The sequence below is a fragment of the Maniola jurtina genome, chromosome 20, assembly GCF_905333055.1.
Source record: "Maniola jurtina chromosome 20, ilManJurt1.1, whole genome shotgun sequence".
NCBI classification, from domain to species: domain Eukaryota; kingdom Metazoa; phylum Arthropoda; class Insecta; order Lepidoptera; family Nymphalidae; genus Maniola; species Maniola jurtina.
The window spans coordinates 3,426,551-3,454,376 of NC_060048.1; the positions used below are offsets into that span (position 1 = coordinate 3,426,551).

The window sequence follows — 27,826 nt, forward strand, 5'->3', positions numbered from 1 at the left end:
TATTAGGTATTTACTGTATATAAAGCACTCTGGATACTTTTTCAACTTTTTTCCCAGAGATTATGCTCACTCCATACACACTCCATACCTACTAGTATTATTGCTGACCCATGAATTAGAGTGATGACTTATGAGAGATGTCTGTTTAAGCTAGTAAGTCTTCTGTCTTCTGGCTCGTCACAGAATCTGATGTACACGTAAACCTACAGATAACCAGCAACTTGCGTCTCCTGTTCAGTGGTAGCTAGTTAATTAGAGTCCCTTTCGCTCAAGCATAGGCATAGAGATATAGGTAACTAGGTACTTATTTGTGAAATGTTATTCCTTCTATTTTACGTTTGATTTCTACTTAACTATTCATTTTAATATTTTTTCCCGGAATGTTAAAAGACACTCATATCATATTATGATCATAGGTAATTAATAAAGTACAAAATATATATACTTAAAGCTATCATTATTTTTATATTATTTATACAATTGTTATCCAAGGCATATTTATAATTTAAATAATCGATGATTTTAAAAATTATTTTGAAATGATTTAAGTAACTACCTAGTTAGTTAGTTACTATCGGACTTTGAAAATCGATATCGTAGAAAAGGAAACTGTTTTATACAATTTAAAATAATGTGAATTGATGCGCTAATGGCTAGCCTAGCTCTAGAATTTTTTTTTTCTCTCGTCTGGCTTTACACTGATTAGCCAATGTCAAGTTTGTAGTTATTTACAAGCATACAAAGGGAAACTATATGTATGGACTTCGTCTGTGCCGGCGCCCGCCGACATACACGCGGCGCCCCTTCAGCGCTGCCCAGTCAGTTCCACCACCAATAAACACCAGCAGAACTCAAAAACCGGCCACTTCTAACAAAAAAACACTCCAAAAAGTCACAAGACGCGCGCCAGCAAACGCCACCACAGACGAAGTCCCTCTACAATTTCAATATTGTTTGTTTCTAAAGGTTTCTATACTAGTCTGTGGTTTCTATCTTTTTTTTCTGGTTGGCCGTCGGTGAACTATCAAATTATATTTGTCTGTGGGCGATGCTAACTTGCTAGCAGAGTTAGAAATCAACAAATTAATAATTAGTATCAAGCTTTTTACAAAAATAATTAGATGGGTTCGGTTTTAATTCGTGAAGAAGGTTAAATTTATCCAGGTACGTATAATTATGTGCCTGTACGATCCATGTGCTCTTTACAACAATGTCTGAAGCAATTGAAGTAGATTCTGACAATCTCTGCACGACAGAGGACGCATTTGAACAATTTCAAGCGGTATCTATGTATGAAGAAGATGAGTACATTACGCTCGCCGATATCGTGTCACCTCCACCTCCCAACCGGGACATAAGCGAGATTCTACATGGCATGCCCATCGACGATGTAAGTTCACTTGCTGTAGAAGAGACTTCAAACCAAGTAACATCAACAACAGACCAAAATGTCCAGGAAACTACACCGACAAAGCGAGAAAGGAAAACAGACAATGACTTGGAATCTAGCAGTTGTCAAGTAAGTGAAACTAGAGAATCTTACGAATATTTAGCAATAACTGACAATGAAAACAAAAACAATGTAACATCCCAAGGCTTGGAGCTTGACTTTAATAACAGTATGTTAAATGGAGAGCAGGCCTTACCGGAAACACCTAATGAGAATCATCCCTCATTTGAATTCATAAAAAAGTCTAAACGTGGGCGTGGACGTGGGCGTGGGCGTGGGCGTGGGCGTTATATTAGAAACAAGAAACCTGTCCAACAAGCGATGCCTGCCCAACCAACGCTACCTGCTCAACAAAAGATACCAAAAAAGAGAGGTCGACCAGCTAGACCAAAACATGAAGTTCCTACTCCCACAACAAATGAAGACAGAAATGGCTTAACAGATAATGTTAACAATATAAGTAATATTAGTGAAGAGTTTGTGGAAAACACTGAAATCAAGACTACTAAACGTGGAAGAAGAAAGAAAAAAATACCATCAGAATTAATAGAATTTTCTAATGAGGTCGAAATTGAGCCTGAACCGGATTTAAATTTCACATTGCCTGTAGAAGAAGCTGCAATGTCGAGTGACAATGTAGTAAAAAAACAAAAAAAGCGTAGAAAAACTAAAAAGAACAGATCCCAAGATACATCAATTTTGGATGAACAGCAAGAAAGCAGAAATCAATTGCTTGTGCCAAATGATCTAACAGATGATGAGATGGAAGATATGCCTTTAGTAGCATTTAGTAATAAAATAGCTAAACTTGATAAATCTGACACACCTGATATTAATTCAGGCACTGAAAATGACCTATTAAATGAAACAAACCAACTGAATGAATCAAAAGACAATGTTGATGCTCAAAAAACTCCAAAAAAACGTGGCAGACGTAAAAAAGTGGACTCTAATAATTCCACACAAATTAAAATGTCAGAGGATGACAATAATATCGTTACTACTACAGACAACAGAGTTAATGAGGATCCTGATGATCTAGGCTTACACAATTCAAAAGGATGCATTAGTGATTCAGAAGTAAATAAGAATAATACTGAAAATATTGAAAACAACAATATTAATGATGATGTAACTGTTCAGGAATTCCAAGAAAGTGGACGCAAAGAGTCGACAAATAAACGGAACTCAAAAAAGCCTATCATGTCAGATTTTGAGTATAACATAGACAGTATTGTCAAAAATGAAAACCAGGATGCCCCACAATTAAGTGACCATAGTGAAACGGAAACTGGAGATTCATCAAAAAGACCTGTACGCCGTAAAGCAAAAAAGAACTTGCACTATGATGAAGGGTCGGATGAGGATCCTTACGCTAATATTGAATTGTCTGATGATGAACCACGAAGACGAAAGGGGGGTAGATATCATTCTGATGATGAATATATTCCAGGAGGCAAACGAGCACTATTATCAGACATGTCTGATAGTGATATGGATATTGATGTTGATGAGGAAGTTGACATGGATGATTTACTAGGAGAATCTTCTAAACAAAAAGGCAGAAAACATAGGAAATCGGAATCAGGGAGTCCAAGAAAAAGAGCCAAAAAGGGTGATGCAAGTAAGGTGAATAATCTAGATGTTGTCACTGCTATACCCTCTGCAACAGACAGTGGTGGTGATTTAGAGGATTTATTAGAAACATCAATTATCAAAACTAGTGATGATACTCCAAAAGCATGGGGCTCAACAAAAGAGTTTAAAGACTTTCTCTTAAAAATATCTCAAGGATCAGACATCAAAATCAAAAAAGCAAAATCTATTGACAATACAAAAACTCCTCTTCAAATACCAGTATTAGATCCAAATGAAGCAAAAAAAACTGCAGAAATGTGTGCACAAACGGATACAATTAAAACTAAAGCTGTTTCAGTTCAGACAACCAGCATTCATGAAGTGCCTATGAAAAATCAAGTTGGTCTGACTGCAAACCAATCAGAAAAAGCATGTGAATTCTTGTCAGGTATTGTAAAAACAACTGCAGAATTAGGACAACTAATGACTCAAAAGTCTGAAGATTTTATAGAAAAGAAAATTAATACCACATATGTGACGGATACATTTAAAATGGATTATTGTGTAAAAAAATCATTTTTGTTATTTAGACTTGCTAAACATAACTTGGTTCAAATGGAGGAAGATCTAGCAAAACAATATGAGGAGTTTTTAAAAGAAAACAATTTAATTCAACACAGAGAAGAACAAAAAGTTATTGAATCAACCCCTAAAGCCACAAATAGTGATAGTGATTGTGAAATTGTTGAAGAACCAGTGGTAAAGAAAAAGGCAGAAAAAGCAGCATTTAATCCCAAGACTGTCTTTCTCAATAAAGAGTTGTCTATCAAGATAGCAAAAAAACCCAGTGAGGAACCAAAACCCAAAGAAGAGTTAAAAATAAAGTCTAGACATACAGTTTGGATCAATGACTCTATTATGGTCAAAAAAGTAAAGCCTACTCAGTCTTTTTTAGCCCAGGACAGCCGAAATAAAAAACCACCTGATACATACATTACATTAGAAATGGTAAGTGATTTTTTTACGATGTATAATCGTCAAAAGGCAATTGTAACATGTGCACAGCTTGTGAGACCTGAGTGGCTTACCATGAAGAAAAATTATACTTGTTGTTATTTTTTTGATAAAACCTGTGATTCTTCTGAAAGTTCTATTTCTAGTAATCAAGAGTTAACAACTGAAGATGCTGTTACTGAAAACAACTTACAAATTCTGAGTGATACAAAGCCTTTGAATAGTACAGGTCCTAATTCACTGTCATCACTGTGTATTGAAGTAATACAGAAAAGGATGCATGCTGAAGATCTTGTTATTAATAAGATATGTTGCTTAACTGAAAACATTAAATCAAAATTCGATTCCAACATATTAGTAAACACATGTAAAGATGATACACAAGATGCGACATATTTAAATGAATTGAACAAAAATGGTATATGTATACCAAATATAAATCAGCAGTCAGTGAAAATTAACCATCTTAAAACTCTTTGTTACAAAAAAGTAATGGAACTTATTCATGTGCCTGATTTCAGTGAGAGTGAAGTAAAAAAAAAATTATCAAATCAGTCCAAGACAAACAACAGTATTTATGACATAGAGAATGTAGATGCTTGTACACCAAACCCTGAATATAGTTATTTTGAGACAGCAAAGCCGTTATTTTCACTTTGTTTGAAAATTATACAAGATTGCCAAGAAATAATTGAAACTTCAAATTTAACTGTAGAAAATAAAAGATTTTTGGAACCAGATTCATTGAAAAGCATAGTTTTTAATGAAGTCAAAGACATATTTTGCAAAACAATGTGCAAAATTAATATTCATGAAGATAAAGTTTTTATAGATACAGCCATGTGTGTAGATTACATACAGTCTATACTAAATCAGAATCAGTGCTCCTTTGATAAGTTTGAACCAAGTTATCTTAAATCACTTTGTTTTGATGTTATGAAAAAAACCTTCACTGAACACTATGAACATGATGAAGAAAGTAACATTCATGTCAAACCAACTGTAACAAATGAGATTCAGTACTTTGAACCAAGTTCTCTTAAATACCTTTGTTATGATGCTATGAAAAAAGCCTTTTATGTACACTATGAACATGATGAAAGTGACATTAATTTCATACCAACTTTAACAAATCAGAATCAATGCTTTGAACCAAGTTCTCTCAAATCACTTTGTTTGCATGCTATGAAAAAAGCCTTTTATGAACCCTATGAACATGATGAAGAAAGTGACATTCATTTCTTACCAACTTTAACAAATCAGAATCAGTACTTTGAACCAAGTTCTCTTAAATACCTTTGTTATGATGCTATGAAAAAAGCCTTTTATGAACACTATGAACATGATGAAAGTGACATTAATTTCATACCAACTTTAACAAATCAGAATCAATGCTTTGAACCAAGTTCTCTCAAATCACTTTGTTTGCATGCTATGAAAAAAGCCTTCAATGAACACCATGCCCGTGATGAAGAAAGTAACATTTCGCAGATAGACATAGATTCATTAAATTTTACTATTAATAACGTAAACACTGTATCAGAAGATGTGTTTTTAAATGGTCCCACAGAAGAATACAGTGAAGACAATCAAATAGAATCAAATTATGTAGATGATGAGGAACACAGTGATTATTCTGATAACTGTGAAGCAAGCTATGATAACAATGTTGAAGAGGACGATAATAACTGGGTATCACAAGTCCAGATGCAAGAATTGCGATCTTTTGTAGAGCCTATAAATAATCCTATAAATAATATCGTCAATGAAGAACCTTCCCGAGGTTCAGATTTGCCTCCCAATGGTATAGTAAACATCAAAATAGAGCCCACAGAGGAACTATTGGAAAGTATTGTAGAAGCAAATGTAAAAAAGGAGCCACTAGATGAAGAGGAAACTACTTTTATGCCAATAGTAGCATTTACTAAGCAAGAAAATGCTGATGCTTGTACATCTTCTAAAGAACCTATTGAAAGGCAAAATAGTAATAGTTATGATGAAAATGCCTTTGAAGCCTTTGTGAGTACCAATAAAATGATTATGTCTTTAGATAGCTACGAAACTACAAACGACGAAATTTTCACACAAAGTACTTCACGAATTCGAAGACAATATGAACCCGATTCTGATGATGAAACTGAAAATTTTGCTGATAGTCTAAACTTGTTGGTACCTCAAAATGTTGAAACTGCTAAGGATAGATTAATGGAAAGTAGTTCAGATGAAGATACTAATAAGAAAAAGAAACCAGAGAAACGTGGTAGGGGTAGACCTAAAAAAATTACCAAAACTGTGAATTCTCCACCAGTCAAAGAGAATTTAGCATCGAGAAGTGATTTAGCTATTTTAACTAGAAAAATGAGAGAGAAAATAAGACAGGTTGAAAGACAAAATGAATCTTCAGAGTCAGAATTGGAAGATACACTGAGTGTTTTAAAAGAAAAAGTTAAAGACAAACCTCCAAAAAAACAATCAAGTGACAATAAAGTCCCAGAAAATGAAATTCAATGCAATGATGTAGATTCAACTGAACAAGTAAATGAAAATAGTGCACAACAGGATGAAACTGTGCTAAATGCAGATAAAGATGTTGTAAATGAAGAAAGTGAAACAACTGTAGCCTATGAGGAAGAACAAAATCAATATAATGATGAATACAGTCAATTTGCTGATGTAGATGATAGGTCAAATTCACCTTTGATTGACAGAGAGGAGCCAGTGGAACTTTTGGAATGTGAGCCAAACATTTCAATGTTTGAGAACTTGATGGAAAAACCAAAACCACTTTCAAAAAGAAAGCCAAAGTCGAAAGCAATAGCAACTCCTGCAGAAAAAACATTAGATTCTCCTCCATACATTGATCGTCATGGTTGGAATTGCTACCCCATTGACACTAAAGATGGTAAAATTTACCAGTATGCTCAAATAAAGTTACACAAGCTGCCGGAGTCATTTGTGGAAACATATTTAAAATATCAAGATCTTTCCGAGCAAGCTAAAGATGATTCCGAAGTAGACAAGTAAGTTTAATGCTGACATTCTAACAGGAATGTATGAGGCATACATATACATACATACACATTTACATCGTGTAAAAAAACTAATAGGATCACTTCAATTTTCAAAGCTTAAGAGCGACTACGCAGTTATCCAATCTGAGTACGTGAAAAAACTCGGGCCAAACTCAGATATTGCTTATGAGTTACGCACTAATCTGATCTCTGATCCAAGCTACTCAGTGGATGGATACATCTGATTTGAATCCGAGCCATAGCCGAAATATTGTCATGGATGATGAAGAAATATTTTTTTCACGGACTCGGATGGGATGAGTGCATAATCTCTCTTAATTCATTTTTAACCCCCGACCCAAAAAGAGGGGTGTTATAAGTTTGACGTGTGTACCTGTGTATCTGTCTGTGGCATCGTAGCTCCTAAACTAATGAACCGATTTTAATTTAGTTTTTTTTGTTTGAAAGGTGGCTTGATCGAGAGTGTTCTTAGCTATAATTCAAGAAAATCGGTTCAGCCGTTTGAAAGTTATCAGCTCTTTTCTAGTTACTGTAACCTTCACTTGTCGGGGGTGTTATAAATTTTTAATTTACACTTGTATCTCTGATAGAAGTATATTCAATGAGCTAAGCTGTCTAAAGAAAGTGATACTGTATTATTTTGTGGTTCCACACACATCCTCACCAGTCCCAGGTTGAAAGGAACTTTTAATGTCTACTATCTAACTGTACTAACTTGAGAACATAATATTTATTGACTTTATTTATTTGCCTAGCCAAACAGATCTAACCTAATTCCTTAACTGTTGACATATGTTGTTACTTGCCGATGCCCGCGACTTCGCCGCGTGGATTTAGGTTTTTTGAAATCCCGTGGGAACTGTTTGATTTTCCGGGATAAAAAGTAGCCTAAGTGTTTATCCAGGATATTATGTATCTCCATTCCAAATTTCAGCCAAATCCGTCCAGTAGTTTTTCCGTGAAGAAGTAACAAACATACACACACACACACGCACACGCGCACGCGCACACGCACACACACACACACACACACACACATACACATACACATACAAACTTTCGCCTTTATAATATTAGTGTGATTGTAATGCATGGGTTCTTATTGCAAGGCATGAGCATGATCAATCTAAACAACAATACATTGGATACATGGTATAATAAATTAATTTTTTACAGACTGATCAATTTACAATCGCTACATCGTATTCAGTCAAAAGAAAAAGGCTCTCTAAAAGTAAAGGAGAGTAAAAGTGCTTCCACAGAACCTAATAAAGCAAAATCTTCAGAAGCACCGAATGAATTGTTAACGGACATTAAAACTGAACAGTGCGATGAGCTCTCACCTTCTGAAGACGAGGGGGAAAATGCTGAGGACATTCCTCCCCCAGCTGTAAGTGGTTTACTTTTACCTGACTATGGAAGGGTATAGTGTAGTACATATGTTTGTGTTGGTTTATCAGTTCTTTCAGTTGCCAAGTTATATGACATCATGTTAATTCTTTGCAGATATAAAAAAAAATAAAGTTAAAATAAATCTATCTTCTTTGTTATCAAATAAGTTTCATTATATAAATTCTGAAAATGTTATCATTTTTGTAATATGTAAATATGAACTGTCTGTCTGTGGTGGTAATTTTAAGAGGAGTAACTGAGGTTTAGAGGTTTTTGTTCAACAACAAGTTGGCTCTTTACGCTGCAGGTCCTTGCATTTTCATAAATATGTATTTATATATTATTTTTTTTGGGAATTTTTTCAATTGATGTTTTTTAAAAACTACCATGATTTGTGTAAAAATATTTAAAATGTACCTTTACAGTTTACACTGACTTCTAAATCTTAATTTTAACATATTGCAGGTGTTTGAAAAGTAATAAAATACCATATTTATGTGCCTATTTCACAATTGCAGACACCGCCGCCAAGCGCCGAGAATTGCTTAGCAAAAGATTTCCTCATGAACGATGATAATGACAGTGATCCGGAAAAACATGACAAAGAGGATAAAAAGTCTGAAAATTCACCTAAAAATCAGGATGATTTGAATGAAACTAGCCCCAAAAAGCCAGGGCGTCCGGCGAAATCAAAAGCCGAAGAGGATAAGGTGCAACCGAAAAACTTAATGCTGACTGCTGACAAGATGATGACCAAAGAGTTAGCGCTGTTGCATGCGCCTGTCGACCTTGACCTTAAGCAAGAGGTTCTGGATATAAAAGATGTTTCGATAAAGGCAGCTCCGAAAACTGCTCCGGTAAGTTTACTTGTTATTTTTAAACACTAATTCTTTTATTTTTGATTGAGATCGGTCACGGTGTGGCCAAAATTCTGCTGGGACAAATGTATTCAAATCCAAAATATTTTTATTCAATACTACAATTGTACAAGTACTATTGAATCGTCAAGAGCACCTACCACTGGTTCGGAATGCCTTTCCTACCGAGAAAAACCAGCTAGAAACTCGGCGGTTGCTCTTTCCAAAGATTTGACATACAATATTATGCCATGTATAAAAGTAATTGAAGATATCATAATAACAAGAATATTCTGATCTTTCAGAAAACTAGTCCCAAAACTAATACATCCCGGGAACACAAAGACAAAGATGACGACTCCTCGTCCGAAGAAGAGAAGCAATGGTTCACGACCAAAGAGAAACTTCTCAAACGGCTGGAAAAGAAACAGGAGTGTCCAAGGTATGGTTTGTGGACTAGATGATAATTTTAATTAATATGGTGGAGTGTTTAAGCTATAGTTTGTGCCTATGTTTGGTTTACGAAGAGAAAATCAAAGAAAATTGTTTTTAATTTTTTAATATCATTTGTTTAATTAAAACGCGCTAGTATGTATATACTTTATTGCATCATAGAACCAAATGACAGGTTTCAAAAAAGAAAACTTAAAATGCAGGTACAAAAAGGTTTAGTTAGTAATTAGTAGTACATTAAGTATGGAAAAAAGCTTTCGTGCGAACGAGGTCTAAGAGATTTATTTATATAGCATACTATGACTGCTCAGACTAGTCCTACTAATATTATAAATGTGTAAGTGTGGATGTTTGTTACTCAAACACGCAAAAACGGCTGAACGGATTTGGATGAAATTTGGAGTGGAAACACCCACACCCTGGATTAAAACATAGGCTACTTTTTATCCCGAAAAATCAAAGAGTACCTACGGGATTTAGAAAAACCTAAATCCATGCGGAAGAAGTCGCGGGCGTCAGCTAGTTACAAATAAAACGAGACCGATTTATGTCAGCGATATAACGCTGTCTCGTTTCAACAGTGGCTTTAGGTCTGAGCAAAGTCAAAGTTAGTCCTATAGATCTCAGTGTAAGAGCAGGTGGTTAATTGGCTCAATATCTGCAGCGTGGATGACGCGAAACGTGCCAAGATCGTCAGCGAGTTCATCGAGAAGCGAAACGACGGGCCGACCATCAGACTGCGCGGCCGGCCGCCTCGCCGCCGCTCGCTCAAGAAGCTGATGGAACGACGCAAGCAGATGAAGTAAGTGATTAGTTTTTTTTTATTCAGTCCACAAAACTGACTACAATAGGGATGATGAGTACCAGTCGAATCAGCGACTTTTTATCAAACGTCAAAACGCTTGCTTATTATGGGAGCTTGTATGAAATAATTTTATGTCCTACGTAATTTGACGTCCTTTTTTAGGTTATAAACCCTATAGGTTTTCTTGACAGACAGACAGGCAGACAGCAAAGTGATCCTATAAGGGTTCCTTTTTTCCTTTGTAGAAACGGAACCCTAAAACACCGCGATCTGTAGATACTGGCTCGCGGCCATTTAGCGGCCACGCAGTAGCTGTTATTTCCCTTTGCTCTCATGTTTAGTCTCCTATTTTAAGACAGCTTGATTTTCCTGTGATTATATCTAAAAGTTCTTTATATTGTTTGCAGGATACTAACAAGAGAGCTACTAGGCGACGACTCGACCCACACTGGCAAGAAGTCCTATCAGACATACGGGAAAGGGCGTCGTAACATAAGAAAGGTACTTTTAATAAAAAAACTTTAATACATTTCATTATCAAATAAGCTTTTTTTGAAGTTTGAGGGGAAAAATACAGTCAAAGACGCCATAGAACCCGAAATTTGGTAAAGGGGTTTACTGCGCCGAAAGCGAAGTTTATGAAGACTACATGAATTATTATAAAAATACATATTATTATTGCTGAATAAACTTGAACTGATGAAAACATATGACATTTAGACAGTCTTCCAACACAAAAACTCTCAAATTGTCAATTTTTTTGTTCAGTTAAACACTATTCGACGATTGAAAATTCGGCCCTAAAATAATATATGTCATTTAACTGAAAATAATCCCTATGATCAACCCATTTTCCGCCCCACTACTGAGTATGGGTCTCCTCTCAGAACGAGAAGGGTTTAGGCCATAGTCTGCCACGTAGGCCCAATGCGGATTGGCAGACTTCACACACCTTTAAGAACATGGAGAACTCTCAGGCATGCAGGTTTCTTCACGATGTTTTCCTTCACCGTTAAAGCAAGTGATATTTAATTGCTTAAAACGCACATAACTGAAAAGTTAGTGGTGCGTGCCCGGGACCGAACCCCCGACCTCTGATTAGGAGGCGGACGTTCTAACCACTAGGCTATCACAGCTACAATAACAATCCCTATAGCAAGTTTTCATTTTTGCACAGGTGATAAACAAGAAAGCACTGTCACACAGCACCGTAGTGGCTAATATGGAAGAGTTTGAAAGGAAACAGAGGTTGAATATGCGCCAGACACAGCTTGTAAGTAAATCTACATCTTTTATCTTACTATCTTTTGCACAAAAAGACGTCAAAAATTATGAGTTGATTGATGGTTCAATAGAATTCAATTCAATTCAAACAAGAATCAATTCAATAGAGAGAAAGAACTGGTATGAAAATTATAAAAAAACTGAAACACCTAATTACTCAATAATGTATGTATATATTTACGCAAATCACATCCCTTTTTTAAAACACTATTATACCAATCTTACGCACCTCTAGGTACTTATTTAGTAATTATTTTATAAGGCTTCATTTTTACTTTGGTGGTGTAAGGTCAATCTAAATTTAATAAGTTTTGCCGATCTTATTTCTGCGCAAGTACATCTTCCTTACATCTTTCTTAGTTCTCTTTCTTAATCTAATTTTGAATGCCGCGAAAATGTCTTAGCCAATCATAGAGCGCTATGTTTTGTACGCGCGAGTTATGAACGAGATAGTATGAATCACTGTTCTTGTTTAAAATCTTAACGTCAAGCAATAAGCTTTGTATTGTGGCACTACTAAAAGCCATTAAACAAAATAAGAAGAAAATCTGTATATCATTGGTGTACAATTCGGTTTTAGTCAGCTTTAAGTTTCGCTTTCCGTTTTAATTTGGCCAATGGAACTTATAAAAGTGGTAATACTGTACGCTGTGACACTTGTTTCAGAGGGAGATACTCGGTTGCGAAGAGGGAGTGAACGTGGTGGTAATCAACGATGAGCTATGTCTCGAGTACGACTTCGATGAGATGCGGCCCGTCGTCACCGTCCACCCGTTCTTCACCAAGGTCATGAAAGCGCATCAGGTAACTCTCAACGGACACATACATCTATCCGTACTTAGTCATTCATCTATCTGCACTTAGTAATTCATCTATCCGTACTTAGTCATTCATCTATCCGTACTTAGTCATTCATCTATTCGTACTTAGTCATTCATCTATCCATATTAAGTCATCTCTCCCTAGTCAACAGTCCATCCACAATAATTCATCAGAGTGATTGTGAACGTGGTGGTAATCTACGATGAGCTATGTCTCGAGTACGACTGCGACGAGATGCGATCATCATTTTATCATCTATCATGTGAACCTAGCCTTATTATCAAACCCCTTTTTGGTCAAAGTTCTGACAGCTGTAACATGAGAGCTTTGTTTTTAAACTCTTTATTAAAAAGCTTAGTCATTGAGTGACTATGCCGCTTTATTAATTACAATCAAATCTTAATCTTAAAAAAAATTCTACTTAATATAAGAGCTTTGTAGAGCAAATGTATTGAAAAGGAAATGACTTGTTCCGCAGTATGAAGGCGTGAAATTTATGTGGGACGCTTGTTTCGAGAGCGTGTCACAAGTGCAGAGCGGCCACGCGGGCGGCGGCTGCATCCTCGCGCACTGCATGGGGCTCGGGAAGACGCTGCAAGTGCTGGCCTTGCTGCACACGGTGCGTATGACGTCACGCCCTACGTCCATCGTCACCCGAGGGTGTAGTCTTTGGCGGTGATGTGTGGAGCGCGTTTCGAGAGCATCTCGCAAGTGCAGAGCGGCTCACTTTTAATTTAATACTTCTCAGTGCTTTTTAAGTTGGGTCCCTTTTTTTTAGAGTTTTATTTGGAAATTTCATATTATATTCCAATTCAATGATTATTCCTTTAAATAGTGGAAACTTTGTCTGTCTGTTGACCTTTGTTTTGTTGTGGATGTCTTGACTAATATATGTTTTGGGTTAACAGGTACTAACGCATCCACAAGTGGGCATGCAGCGAGTGTTGGTGTGCTGCCCACTGTCCACGGTTCTCAACTGGGTGGACGAGATTCACAAATGGATTGGACCCGTCACTAGCCAGATCAAGGTAATATTAAGGCCGATCCATATCTGCGCACGCGCACGAACCGTGCACACAACGCGCATCAAAAGAACAATGTGAACGTGTCCAGGAGTGGTTTGCGAGCGGTTTTCGTGCGTGTTGTACGAATTACGGCGTACATTACATGAAGCATCCACGGTTCGTGCGCATTCACAGCTGTGGATCTATCTTTAGATTTTTAGGTTCGTCACATACGGAGTGGAGTGGAGCCGAAGCACAACCGCAGAATATCTTACCGGCACAGAAGGCTCACTCCGCAAAGACGTTTAAAAAATAGGAACTCTTGTTACGATGTAATAAAGTGCAATTCTGGTCGCACAGCACTGCAACACAAGTTCAGTCCGCGTGGATCAGCTAGCATTAAATAGCATTAAATAAAAATAAATTATTTTGACCTACAGTTGAAATTGATTTAGTAAAAACAAAATATGAGTGCGACAAAAGTTCTCCACCACTGTGCCAAAGTTGATAAAGCTTACTTTGGGTTGTTATCAAAAAACGCTGCGTCTTGGCTCCACACCACTCTGCAGGTTCGCGTTACGCCTTAGACTTTTTATTCTGACATGCTGTACTTGAACTGCAAGCCAGATATTCATATTCATGATAGGGACATTTTCCTGTCATGCGGATTTTCGCCCGCATCTTTTCATTTCACATACATATTACTCCTATTACGAGGTAAGCACGCACGCGGAAAGCGAATTGGCTGTGCGTACGCAACCCGCGTCCGTGCCATTCGTATGCGCGTGCGCCTTCATCTACGGCCAGTTTTTTTTTAAATTCAGACAGAATTTAGCCCTTGGCTGCTATCTCACCTGGTGATAAGTGATGATGCAGTCTAAGATGGAAGCGGTCTAACCTAGAAGGGATATGGTCGTTTTTATTAAACCCGGTATGGGTTTGTTTCGATACGGCATCATACCGGAATGCTAAATCGCTTGGCGGCACGGCTTTGCCGGTAACGTGGTAACTAGCCACGGCCAAAGCCTCACACCAGATCAGACCAGAAATTTTAAAATTCTTAACCCCTACCGGGAATCGAACCCGGGACCTTAGACTAATAAGACCACAGCGCTTACCACTGTGCCAAGGAGGTCGTCGACGGTATGTGTTGATTTTACTGTCGCACATGTCACGCGCATTGGCACAGTGCACACACAATCGCACGAGCTTGCTGGCCACACGCACGACACCGCGGCGGCGGTGTCTTGCGTGGGCCACTGGCTAGCAGCGTGTATCACATGCACATGGGCAAATCCACGTAATAAGAAAAAGAACTTTAGCCGATCATCTTCTTTACTGCTACTGTTGGAATCATAACATAGCTTCGCATAGTAATTATTATTCTTCGTAAAATCGATCAACTACAATTGATTGTCCGAGATGAGATTTAGTTGGAAAACTTGCTACCAAAATTACTCGTATTTTTTTAACATTTGTATTATTATATAGATTAACATATAATTCTGTAAAATAAAATTACCGTTATTCATATGTATTGTTTTTTTCCAACTTTGCTTTTTCAAGAACCGCAAATTCAAAAGGAAACTGCAGGTATACGTCTGAATATCTTAGTATTTATTTTTTCATTGTTGCCATTGTTATGTATGCTTTAAAAAGTCTTTGTCTAAAAGTCTAAAATTTGAAATGCTTACTCGGAATGCTTCACACATAAATCTAGCGGAATTCAGCTTGCGACATGCAACTGCAACTCCTTAACAGGGCTCTCTCCGTCACTCGTTTCCACTCGTTTCATACAATCGTAGTTCCAATTTCATTTGAATATTAAGCAACCAAAGTTCATGAAAATTTGCAGACATATTCTAGAAACTAATATCTGTGTCTGTGGTGTTTTAGATTTTTCTAAAAATATGTAGTTTTAAAATTACAGGGGCTCAAAGATTTGTATGAAAATTTTAAGACCGCGTAACTATGAAACCGAATATTTTAACAGAAATCTGGAAAACCACAGACATAGATATTAGTTTCTAGAAATAGTCTGCAAAATTTCATGGACTTTGGTTGCTTAATATTCAAATGAAACTGGAACTACGATTGTATGAAACGAGTGGAAACGAGTGACGGAGACAGCCCTCTTAACCAACATCGCAGATTTATTGCTTCGTGTTTGGAACAGAATCCAGAAACCACAACAAACAACAAAAATCTGCTAGATTTGTCTGTAGCCTCATTTAGCATGCTTTTAGTAATATCATTCATTTGCAAATATGAGCTTTTTGGTAATACAATTTAGGGCTGATTTTTCAATCGCACATATAGTTGCTATACACTCTTTATTCACGAATAAACTATCTTATAGGTATTCGAACTATCAAAACTCAAGAAGACATACGAACGAGCGTACCAGCTCGAAGACTGGTACAGCGGGGGAGGCATATTCATCATCGGCTACGAACTATTCAGAAGTCTGTCCACCATAGACCCTGTTTTGGACTGCGTGAGAGTTACTATTGTGAACAAGATCCGAACGGCGCTACTCGACCCCGGACCAGACATAATAATATGTGATGAAGGACATTTACTGAAGAACGATTGTTCGGTTCTTGCTGTAGCCATGAGCAGGGTTAAAACGAGGAGGAGAATTGTGCTGACGGGAACTCCGATGCAGAATAATCTTCGAGAGTACTATTGCATGGTTAACTTCGTCAAGCCTAATTTGCTTGGCAGCTATTCAGAGTATTCTAATCGGTAAGTTAAACAAATTTTTTATGTAATATATTAGTTTTTATTATCATTATCATATCATTTTAAATAAATCATCATTAAATCATTTATAATATACTAGCGACCCGCCCCGCTTCGCACGGGTAGCTTTTACAATTTTCGTAAGGATCTCTAATTTTTTGAAACTAAAATATAGCCTTTGTTACTCAGGAATAATATAGCTTTGTACTGGTGTAAATTTTTCAAAATCGGTTCAGTAGTTCCAGAGATTACTTCCTACAAACAAACTTACAAACTTTACCTCTTTATAATATTTATACATTAGATGATATTAGAAGAAAGAAAGAAAGAAAATTAGTTTTTATAGAATATTATTATAATAGATGATGGAAACAGTGGAGTCTCATGATACTGGAATAGTTCTCCTACTCCTAAAAGAAGGCTCCAATCTCTTTGTGTTACTGTAATACTATGTTTTATGAAATAAACTGATGATGCCCGCGGCTTCGTTCGACGTGGTTTTTCAAAAAACTCTTTGATTGAAACCCTACTGAGAAAACTACTTGCAAAAATTGTTACTATTTGTAAGATCTCAGGTCTTGACAATCATCAAAAAACTAAAAATTCAGTACATATACTTCTATCTCGGACACACACATAAAATTGTTTGAGTCTCTCACTCGCCCCAAAATCTATCTTAACATGAACGAGTAAAATGTATAATCTCTCAAATGATTCTTAATTACTCAGGTTCGAAAATCCGATAATGAACGGACAACACAGGGACTCCATAGAAGAAGACATCAAGCTCATGAAAGCTCGGACACACATCCTCCACAAAGTTCTAGAAGGATGCCTTCAAAGGCAAGAGGCGTCCGTCCTCTACCCGTATCTGCCAAAGAAATACGAATACACAGTGTTCGTATCACTAACCAAAAGTCAGAGGCAACTGTATACGCATTATTTGAACAACTACGCCAAAGAAACTAAACAGAGCGTGCTCAAGGACTTTCATGTTCTGCAGAAAATTTGGACTCACCCTCGAGTTCTACATAACTTTTTCGTAAAGAATCGAGATGAAGAAAAACAACAGAAAATAAAAGGTTCGTTTTTTTAGTATAGTACTTTTCTCCTATTTGCGAGGAAATGAATAAAAAAAAGCTGTACAAAAAGAATGTCATACCATTTTATTTCATGCCATTACACCATTTTGATCGCCAGTTCATTATAATTCGCATTTCCAGTGGAGAATGAGGATGACTTAGTGGCGGAAGACCTCGGCGCGTCGGAGGACACAAAGCCCAGCATGATGGAGACGTCGTGGCTGCCCTACTTGGCCGACAGCGAGGTGCTCGACGCGCTGCACAGCTCCAACAAGTTCCTGGTCATCTTCCGACTGCTGGACGAGTGTATCGCTCTCGGTGACAAAGTGTGAGCATTGAATATCTGATAGAACATTATAACAAGTAACATTTCCATTCCATCAGCCTGTATGCGTCCACTGCTGGACATAGGCCTTTCCAAGAGAGCGCCACCAAACAAGGTCCTCCACCTTCCTCATCCACCCGCTCCCCGCCACCTTCTTCAGGTCAACGGTCCAATGAATTTTAGGTCGTCCCACACTGCACTTACTGTACCAAATTTCATTAAAATCGGTTCAGTGGTTGTGCTGTGAAAATGTAACAGACAGACAGACACACTTTCGCATTTGTAGTATTAGTATGGATCATGATCAACCGATAGACATCATCTGCTGGATAAGGTCTGTAGTTCCCTGCAACTCGTTTGATGTCGTCTGCGGAGATTTTTCCAATGCTGCACTTTCTGGTGCGAGGTCGCCATTCAAGCACCTTGGGACCCCAATTTTTTGGGAAATAGACAAAAATAGAATATCTTGAAAAATTATACCATTTTTTTTTTCTCTTTCGTCTGGCTTTACACTGATTAGCCAATGTCAAGTTTGTAGTTATTTATAAGTTAGGGAAACTATATGTATAAGTATGGACTTCGTCTGTGCCGGCGCCTGCCGACATACACGCGGCGCCCCTTTAGAGCGCTTCCCAGTCAGTTCCACCACCAATAAACACCAGCAGAACACAAAAACCGGCCACTTCTCACAAAAACACTCCAAAAAAAAAAACACCGCACGTGCGCCAGCAAACGCCACCACAGAGAAGTCCAATGATACCACTGCTAAGTAACTTATCGACAGATTACAGATTACAATTTCGGCCGTTAATCAGAGCTTTTTTTTGTAGGCTGATTTTCTCGACGTCTCTGTACACGATGGACGCGCTGGAGTACTTCCTGCGGCGCATCAACAACTGGTCGCTGGGGCGCGAGTACTACCGCCTCGACGGCTCCGTGCCGGCCGAGGTGCGCCAGAAGTGGTGTCGAGAGTACAACGCGGAGAGCAACACTGGCACCAAGTAACATATTTTTCTATACATATCTTGACAAACTGCACAGCAGTTTCCAAAAGAAAATAGCATGATCTATAAAGTTGCATTTTGGTCATAAATGAGATCTCCACATAAAGTTTTGCTCATTTTCTTAAAGTATAAATAACTTTTTTTTTTTAGAAATCCCGTGGGAATTTTGATTTTCCGAGATAATTAGTAGCCTTGTGTCCCCGTTCCCGGCATTTAAGCTAAACCTGTACCAAATTTCGTCAGAATCGGTTAAACTGTTGGGCCGTGAAAAGGTTGGAGACAGACAGGCAGACAAACACATTTTCGCATTTATAATATTAGTACCTATGGATTATTGTTACTAACACACTAAATTTGTATATGGACTGTTTTGAATATTATAAGATGGTCTGAATTAAAAGATTACTTATTTATTTATTTAAAAAATCTATTCCTTTTCACAGATTATTCCTCATTTCGACCCGTGCGGGTTGCCTGGGTCTAAACATGACTGCAGCGAATCGCGTTATCATTCTGGATACGTCGTGGAACCCCGCTCATGATATTCAGAGTATATTCCGAGTGTACAGATTCGGCCAGAAGAAAGACTGCTACATATACCGACTTGTGGCCATGGTGAGTTTGTCAGGAGCCTAAAGGTCTACGAACCTCTGCTGAGGGTAGCTCAGAGCATTTTTCTTTGTCAAACCGTTATCGTCTTTGCTTAAGAGCGAAGCGACCGGCCTGCCCGCGAAAGTCAAATTTAATTTGGTTTTTCGCAATTTGTAAACTAATACGACAACGTAGGCTTATGGCATTCTGATTCCGACAGTGGCAGTATCACCCTCACAGGTTTATATAAAAATCTTTACTTGAAAAGGTCCAGTTTAAGATTTTAATTAAAGTATCGACTATTCTCACAAATTAGTGCCGTTAGTTATTGTGCCGGCGCTCGCCGACACACGCTCGGCACTCCTTTAGAGCACTTCCCAGTCAGTTCCACCACCAAAAACACTAGGAAAACACAAAACCCGGCCACTTTTAATAAAAAAAAAACACACACACATCCCAAAAGGCAGAGCACGCGCGCCAGCAAACGCCAACACAGACGAAGTCCCACAACTTTTCTTCTGATATACAATTCTAGAAATTTCTGTAGGTCTGGCAATATGAATTTGTTACTAGGGCACCATGGAGCAGAAGATCTACGAGCGCTCAGTGACGAAGCAAGCGGTGGCGTGCCGCGTTGTGGACGAGCAGCAGATAGACCGACATTACAACATGTCCGAACTTACGGAGCTGTACAGGTTTGTTTCATCATCATTGAGCGTTAGACGTCCACTGCTGGACATAGGTCTCTTGCAGGGACTTCCACACGATACAGTCTTTCGCTGCCTGAATTCAGCGGCTCCGTGCGACTCATATGATGGCCTCTGTCCACCAGTGGGGGCCTTCAAACGCTGCGCTTCCGGGTGCGTGGTCGCCGTTGTAGCACCTTATTATATTATACACGTTTGTTTACAACGTCTCCTATCAAAAAACTTGCATCTCTAAAACATGATAACAGTGGCACAAGCTTGTACTATTCTAGTAGGGCTTGTTCCTAGAATAATATAATAAAACCCGTACTGATCGATGGCATGACTTATTTATTATTTGGACTGATATATCACTAGGTTAGGTAATAGACGCTAGAACATGACTGACCACGACTGCGTGTATCGATGACAGTAGGGAGCGACATTGACATACAGATGTAGTGACGTTTTATATTTAGATATATGTACTATACTTATAAACAAAGCTCAGACTGGCTAAGTTGTTGATGTCAATGTTGACAGCGAATTGCCTTGTAAATACGAACATTTGAATTTAACAGACTGGACGAGGATGGGGCAGGAGTATCAGCTGGTTTAGCGGCAGGGGTAAGAGACGAGGCGCTTCTGCGAGTAGCCAGTAGCGAGACGCCCGCCGGACCGCTATTGTATGCAGTTCACGAGCACGACTCCCTCCTGCGTGGATCGAGTGAGACTGGCCTGCCTGAAGACGAGCGCGCCGCCGTATGGAGCCAGTTCCAAGAGGAACACGCCACTAAACGTACGTACACAATCTGCTCCAAGAGTAGACAGTACTAACCCTTACAGAGTCGTAGCAAATATACCCAGAGCTATACGTATCGATATCTGTATAGTAAGATTTGTTTTATTTTCTCCCTTTACAGATATTCAGAGTATTGCAATGAATCTTCCAAAGAAACAATTCAATCTGATCACACCAAAAGTAGAAAACATCCAACAGGATGCCAACCAAGCCGCAGCTGGTGCCTCTGATAATAAACCTAAAAAAAGAGGAAGAAAACCAGCTGCCAACAAGAACGCGCCTCAAGCTTCCACGAGTTCGCAAGAGGAGCCTTACCCGAATCCAGACATAGAAGAGTCGATGATCAAAAAAATTATGGACATTTTAATTCAACACAACTTCCACACGACTAATGGGCCGCAAGAAATCGCCGACTTGATAAAGAATGTACGAAAAACTGTAGCAAATCCAAATAGAGGAAGGTTGAAAAATATTGACCCTATGACGGCGAGCATCGCTCAAGTTTTAATACAAGAGGGTAGCGGCAATCCCGTGCCACCGACCGACGCGAACGTAGCTCCGACAGATTCAGCGGAAACAATAGTCGGGACACCAGCAGATTATAACAGTATATACTGTGTAGATCAAAACGATGGACAGGACTTAGAAACGGATTATTCGGGAAGAAAACGGCGGAGGCCAGGACAAGACCCGAATTTGAATCAAGAACAAACTGTCATTGGAGAAACAGCTTCAACGGAAACCATAGTTGGAACCCCAGTTGATAACAGCATATACTTTGAAGGTACCATAGATAGTCAAGATTCAGGCGGCGAGTATCCAGACAGAAGGAAAAAACGACAACGAAGACAATCTGATGAGGAATACGTACCAGGTAAACAGATAATGAAGAAAATGACGATAGCTAATATACCGACCACTAGAAAATCAAACGAACATAGTTTGCCCTTGGATTCAAATACCAACGAGACGATCACGTGCGATTTACCTACACCTGTAACAATGCCTATAACTATACCCGATCCAGATGAGACATATCTAACGCAAACGCTCGACAAACGAGTTCACGTAAAGAAGGAAAAGGACAAAGCCAAGAAGACCAGCAAAAAGAAAAACGAGATTGTAGATGTTGAAAAAGAAATGGAAAAACAAATCCAAATAGTCGAAAAAGTAATCGAAAAACAGCCGCTAAACGTTGAAAAAGAACCAGCCGGTGCTAGTGAAAGCATTCTACTCAGTGATGATGACGAACCTATAGAAACTGTGCCTGACAAAGTACCAGATATAATACGGCTAGCTAATATCAAACCAGAGAATATCAAACGTGAGAAGCCACCAAATAATAAGAAAGACGACGGTCCGTCGATTCCTCTACATAAATCTCTGTTAACAAATAAGAACTTCATCAAAATAGTAGCGCACACATACTTGAGTGGGAATCCAATGTTGGATGAAGATGCAGCTATTTTAGCAGCTCAATACAGCACGCTGAAAGCTTTGAATGAACTAGAGGCGACTAACAAGGAAATCATGAGTGGACCAATATACGATATTGCTGTGCAGGTATGTTGATACGCTGACTTTATTTAAGTGCTTATTAAATACACTGTGTGAAAACTTTAAGAGGAGTCTCTCGGTCACTCGCTCCATACAAACGTAGTTCCAATTTCATTTGAATATTATGCAACCAAAGTCCATGAAATTTTGCAGACATATTCTAGAAACTAATATCTGTGCCTGTGGTGTTTTCGGTTTTTCTAAAAATATGTAGTTTTAAAATTACAGGGGCTCAAAGATTTGTATGTGAATTTTTAAGATCGCGTAACTTTGAAACCGAATAATATAACAAAAATCTGGAAAACCACAGGCCACACACCATAGTAGTTCCCGGAACGTTTCTACAAAATTCCATTGAGTATGATTGGTTAGTATTCCAATGAGAGACGAACGTTTATATGGAGCGAGTGACGGAGAGACCCCTCTTAAGGTCCAATCCAAACGCATTTACCTGCGCTGCGCGACGCGACAACGTCGTGCTCAAAAGCTCTTGCTACAATATCAGCCAGTAACATAAGCTATATTTCTTTAAAAACAAAACGTACGAGTATGAAGAACTATTCTTCATTATATCTACAACATTTCTAAAAATTAAGAAAATTTGACTATATTTAAGGAGAGTAAAACGTTATCGCTTTTTGTATGAAAATTTACAACTAGATGATCCTCTTAACACAGAAAAAGATTCATAATCTAATAGATACTAATAGTTAGAATAACAATACTGGGAAGATCTGCTCTTGTGATTATAAAATTGTTTTTTAAATTAAACATAGTACTTATATATGTTTATTTTCAACAGGTATTAGGCAGAGACTTGCTCAAGAAATTGCACAACGCCAATAAAAAAGACGGCGAAACCGTGCAACTAAGCACAAGTTCTAACGAAATAACTAATAAAGCATCTGTAGACAAGAAACCAGTAGTAGATATCTCAGAGGCAGCACCACAGAATGAGATTAAAAAGAAACCAGGCCCCAAAAATAGAATGATGGGAGTGAGAAAAATAGAGACGCCCAAATCTTCTCCAGTAACAGTTCTCGACGATGTCATTGAAATACCGTCTACCAGCGCAAGCGTTCCTGTGGCTAAACGAAGATCTGCTCCTCAAAGCGTTTCTGCCCCAGAAGTTGTACCAGTGGAAATGTTAGTATTTTTTTGACGTGACAACGTCTTATAATTCGATAGAGCCGGCTGCACGCACGAAAAAAACATGACTCATGCGGCGTTACCTCGCTCTGAGGCGTTCCATGTAAGGCTTGAAGTGCAAGCGAGAGCGCGGAACGAGCGACAAAGAAGCACAATCGGCCTTTGTTGTCACGTTCAACTATCGTCAGTAAACCGACTTTACAGACAACCAATTTTTTTTTCTATTGGTTATCTCTGTGCTAAATGTGCTTTTAACTGCTTCCAAATATTTAAAATAACATTGTACGAACATTTAAAATTAGATTTAGGTTTTATAAAACACTAGATGATGCCCGCGACTTCGTCTGCGTGGATTTGGTTTAATCAAAAATCCCGTGGGAACTCTGATATTCCCAGATAAAAAGTAGCCTATGTCCTTCCCTGGAATGCAAGCTGACTACCAAATTTAGCAAAACCACCTTTCGTTAAAATCGGTTAAGCAGATGGGTCATGAAAAGCTAGCAGACAGACAGACATACTTTCGCATTTATAATATTAGTATTGTTTATTTTTTACACTGTAAAGCTCTCTGCCATTTCAGCGAGTTACAATAATTACTGTAACAAACTACGTCATAATTTATGTTTTATAATTTGTGTAAAAGCCTTGGAGCATAATTAGGTTGGTTACAAAGTTCATACAAAGCATTCTCGGTAGTTGCAAAAATGCATACATTTGTTTGAAATGCTATCATACTTGCTTTGATAATGTGATTAACTCTGTTGTACACACTCTCTTTAGTAACTAATCTAAAATGACAGCTCTAACTCTATTTCTATCTCTTTCATAATGCTCCCTGCCGAAGAGGATAGCATTAGATTTAAACCTGTCAATTTTTGTATAACAAAATTAACCACAATGTAGGGGTGGGTAGTTTTGATATAGTTTAACTATTCCATTTTGAGTTTAGCGTTATTAGTAAAGTTGTACGTCTTGCCGCAGGTTCCAAGGCCCAGGGCCAGCGTCAATGCGCTCGAGGTTCCCGTCGCAAGACGAGTGCATACTGCCCGATGACGACGACGACGTCATCGTGGGCCACTCCGAAACCATTGTGGGCCACTCGCAAACAACTGCGGGCCACACTCAAACAACTACGGGTCACACTCAAACAACTGCGGGCCACTCTCAAACAACTGCGGACTACTCTCGCGCCCCGCCTAATAAACGCAAATCTCAACCTCTTTTACTGAACTCAGTTTTGAGTGGTGCCGAAAAAGTGCAAGTGGCTCAGCCTAAAGTTGTGCAAATAGTTCAGAAACAGCCCGTTGTTAACCCGATTCCTCTGCCGCCGCCGCCGCCGACCGTTCCCAGTAATACTACTCCAGATGTACGTCCGGTCGGAATACCGTTCCGTGCATCAGGAAGTGCGACGATCTGTTTGGACAGCGACGAAGAGGACGCCCCGCCCGCACCCCCTGTTAAAACCATTACACGAAAAGCAGTCAAGTCTACGACCAAACTACCTCATTCCACTCCTTCTGTCATATCCAGCGAAGCTCCAATGTTCAGTCAAAAAACCACGCCGGTGACGCAGAGTAGACTGAACGCAATACTCGAAAATAAAAAGAAAGTTATGCTCATGCCTGCTCCAGATTATGCTAGAAGCGGACCATCACAGACTTACTATATGCCATCCCAAGGTATTTCTACAGCGCGAATGGGCATCTCAGTGCCCGAAACTATTGTCCCTGAAGAAATTATTTCCGACAGTGTCCAGTCTCCCATTCTCCAACAGACGAGATCTAAATGTAAGCCCGGTGATATTATACGAATAAATAAGGCTGGGAAGATAGAAATTTTAAGGAAAACTGACAAACCACCTAGTATGATTCTCACGGGCGCATCCGTGAAACACTCGAGTGCGCCAGACGAATATATTAGAGTCGAGGATTCTCCGATGACTAAAGTAGGTGCAAGCTACACTAGAACACCGTCGATGCTTAAGTCTAGATCGCAAATAAATGCCGCCGAAAAAATACAGATAACGAATGCGCCGGAACCAGCTGAAAGGCCGCGTACATCGTACACTAACGATAACGTTGCTGAAACGCCACGTATATCGTATACTAACGATAACTTGAGGTGTGAATCGCCAGACGTGCTCTCCGTACTCAAAAACGTTGTCCACATACCCGCGGACCAATACCAGGAGACATACAAAGGGATGAATAAGAGCGAACCGCAGTTTCGTCCAACCCCGCAACCTTCCACTATGACTAAATCTCTTGAAAGAGAAAAGAATGTGGTCAAAACGTCAAGCGACATGGCCGTTAAGAAAGCGGAAGCTCTTTTAAAATCAATGGAGTCTAGACAGCACAGCAAGGGTGTTAAAAGTGATAATTACAAGGGAGTTAAAAGTGATATTTACAAGGCTGTTAAAAATGATAGTTTCAAGGGAGTCAAAGCTGATAGTAACAAGGCAGGTCCCAATAAAGTAATAGATCTGACTGAGGGTTTCCCGCCCGCACAGCCACCTCCTAGGCCCGCGCCCACTAAAAAGCCAAGTACCATCAAACTGTCGGGAACTTCGAAGGATATTTCAATAAGCAAAACCGGCACGCTCGTTAGCAACGCTAAGAATAAGCCATCGACATCTTTCATTCCACCAACGTATGTATTAATTTAGGTGTATTAAATTATTTTTATGCTATACTAGCTGATGCCCGCGATGTCGTCCGCGTGGATTCAGGGTTTTTTTTAACAATCCCTTGGGAACTCTTTGATTTTTAGGGATAATAAATAGCCTATATCCTTGCCAGTATGCAAGCTAGCTCTAAAGCAAATAAATAATCCTAGACTTTATCCACATGGATTTAGGTTTTTTAAAAATCCCATGAGAACTCTTTGATTTTCCGGGACAAAAAATAACCCATATTGGTCCCCGGGATGCAAGCAATCTATCTCAATTTTTTTCAAAATCGGTGAAACGGATGAGCAGTGAAAAGCTAGCAAACGGACACACTTTCGCATTTATAATATTAATAGTATGGTTTCTATTTTTGGAACTTTCAATTCTATTTTTATTTTCTAAGCATTTTCATGTCATAGTTCATATAAATAAAGCAAAATTCCCTGATGTAACAGGAAATCATCGACTAACACGAAAAAAGCCACGGCGCCGTTAACTCCGAAGGCTGAAGTCACTAAACGACCTTCGCCCTGGCAGGACATCCTTCCCTACAAAAAGAAGAAACCCGACGGCAATAGTGAGTACAATTCACTTCTGACAGAGTTATTGTAAAAGTAGACTTATTCACATAGGCTTATGGTTTAATTTAGATGTTAGTGACACAAAAGTGACAAAAATTAACAACACAAAACTGTCAATTTCAATTCCCGGCCAAAAGAGCTGTCATTTTATACGCCCACACCTCTTTCAGCGTACTTGTATGTATGTCCATTTCAGTGGTTCTATATTAAAAGTGTAATGAAAATCATTTTTCTTTTCAGAACTGACTCTCGCAGACTTCAACATCGACGATTTGGACGACATCATCGAATTGGAATAATTTGTTGTTTTCCTCCAAGATAATATTATAAATGTGCTTGATTACGATTGTGATTGTATTGATTATTTAGAGCTAACACAGACGGCCGGTTTTTGTCGGAGACCGATTTTTGTCGTAGACCGATTTTTGTCGGTTATTTTGGTATTTTGACGGTGAGGTGGTGTTAACAAACGCACACTGACGACTGCTGTAGAAGCATGACTACTCGAATGACGGCGAGAGTAAGCCGATTTTGTAGGAATTAGCAAATGTGGCAAATTCGGCTTTAATTTTTGTAAACTACCATGGCCGGACTTCATAATGTTCCTTGTTGATTGTACTAGGTTTAGATCTATCAATTTAGTTTAGTTTATGGTACGGTTCGACAAATGATTCTTGATATAGTGAATTGTGTGGCCCTGGCCTGACATCGCACGAACCCGAATGGTCGGCGCGAATATAGATTTAAAAATGCCGTGGGAATTCTTTGTTTTTCCGAGCTTTGCATATTTAAATACAACACACTATTCGCTGTCACGCAATATCGCGTCTTCCGGACGGAAGTTTTGCTAAACTTATAATTATTAAAAACTAGCTGATGCCCGCGACTACGTCTGCGTGGTTTAGGTTTTTCGGAATCCCGTGGGAACTCTTTGATTTTCCGGGA

At 38.7% G+C, this 27,826-nt stretch overlaps 1 protein-coding gene across 4 annotated transcripts; it reads left to right on the plus strand.

Moving 5' to 3' along the window:
• Positions 1-1,017: 1,017 nt before the first annotated feature.
• Positions 1,018-27,716, plus strand: LOC123875496. Of its 4 annotated transcripts, none has more exons than XM_045921344.1 (24): positions 1,018-5,026; positions 5,150-7,062; positions 8,251-8,464; positions 8,985-9,323; positions 9,629-9,765; positions 10,441-10,578; positions 10,989-11,082; positions 11,759-11,854; positions 12,532-12,669; positions 13,166-13,306; positions 13,596-13,715; positions 15,258-15,284; positions 16,051-16,439; positions 17,166-17,518; positions 17,660-17,846; positions 18,674-18,844; positions 19,291-19,462; positions 20,012-20,133; positions 20,706-20,923; positions 21,048-22,489; positions 23,286-23,629; positions 24,614-26,281; positions 26,756-26,877; positions 27,122-27,716. In XM_045921344.1, the coding sequence occupies exons 1-24, from the start codon at positions 1,211-1,213 to the stop codon at positions 27,178-27,180; spliced, it is 12,420 nt and encodes a 4,139-aa protein (XP_045777300.1). In that variant the 5' UTR covers positions 1,018-1,210; the 3' UTR covers positions 27,181-27,716. The 4 variants fall into 4 exon arrangements, with proteins under 4 accessions (XP_045777300.1, XP_045777302.1, XP_045777298.1 ...); XM_045921346.1 differs by having other exon boundaries at positions 5,399-7,062; XM_045921342.1 differs by having other exon boundaries at positions 1,018-7,062.
• Positions 27,717-27,826: the final 110 nt, after the last annotated feature.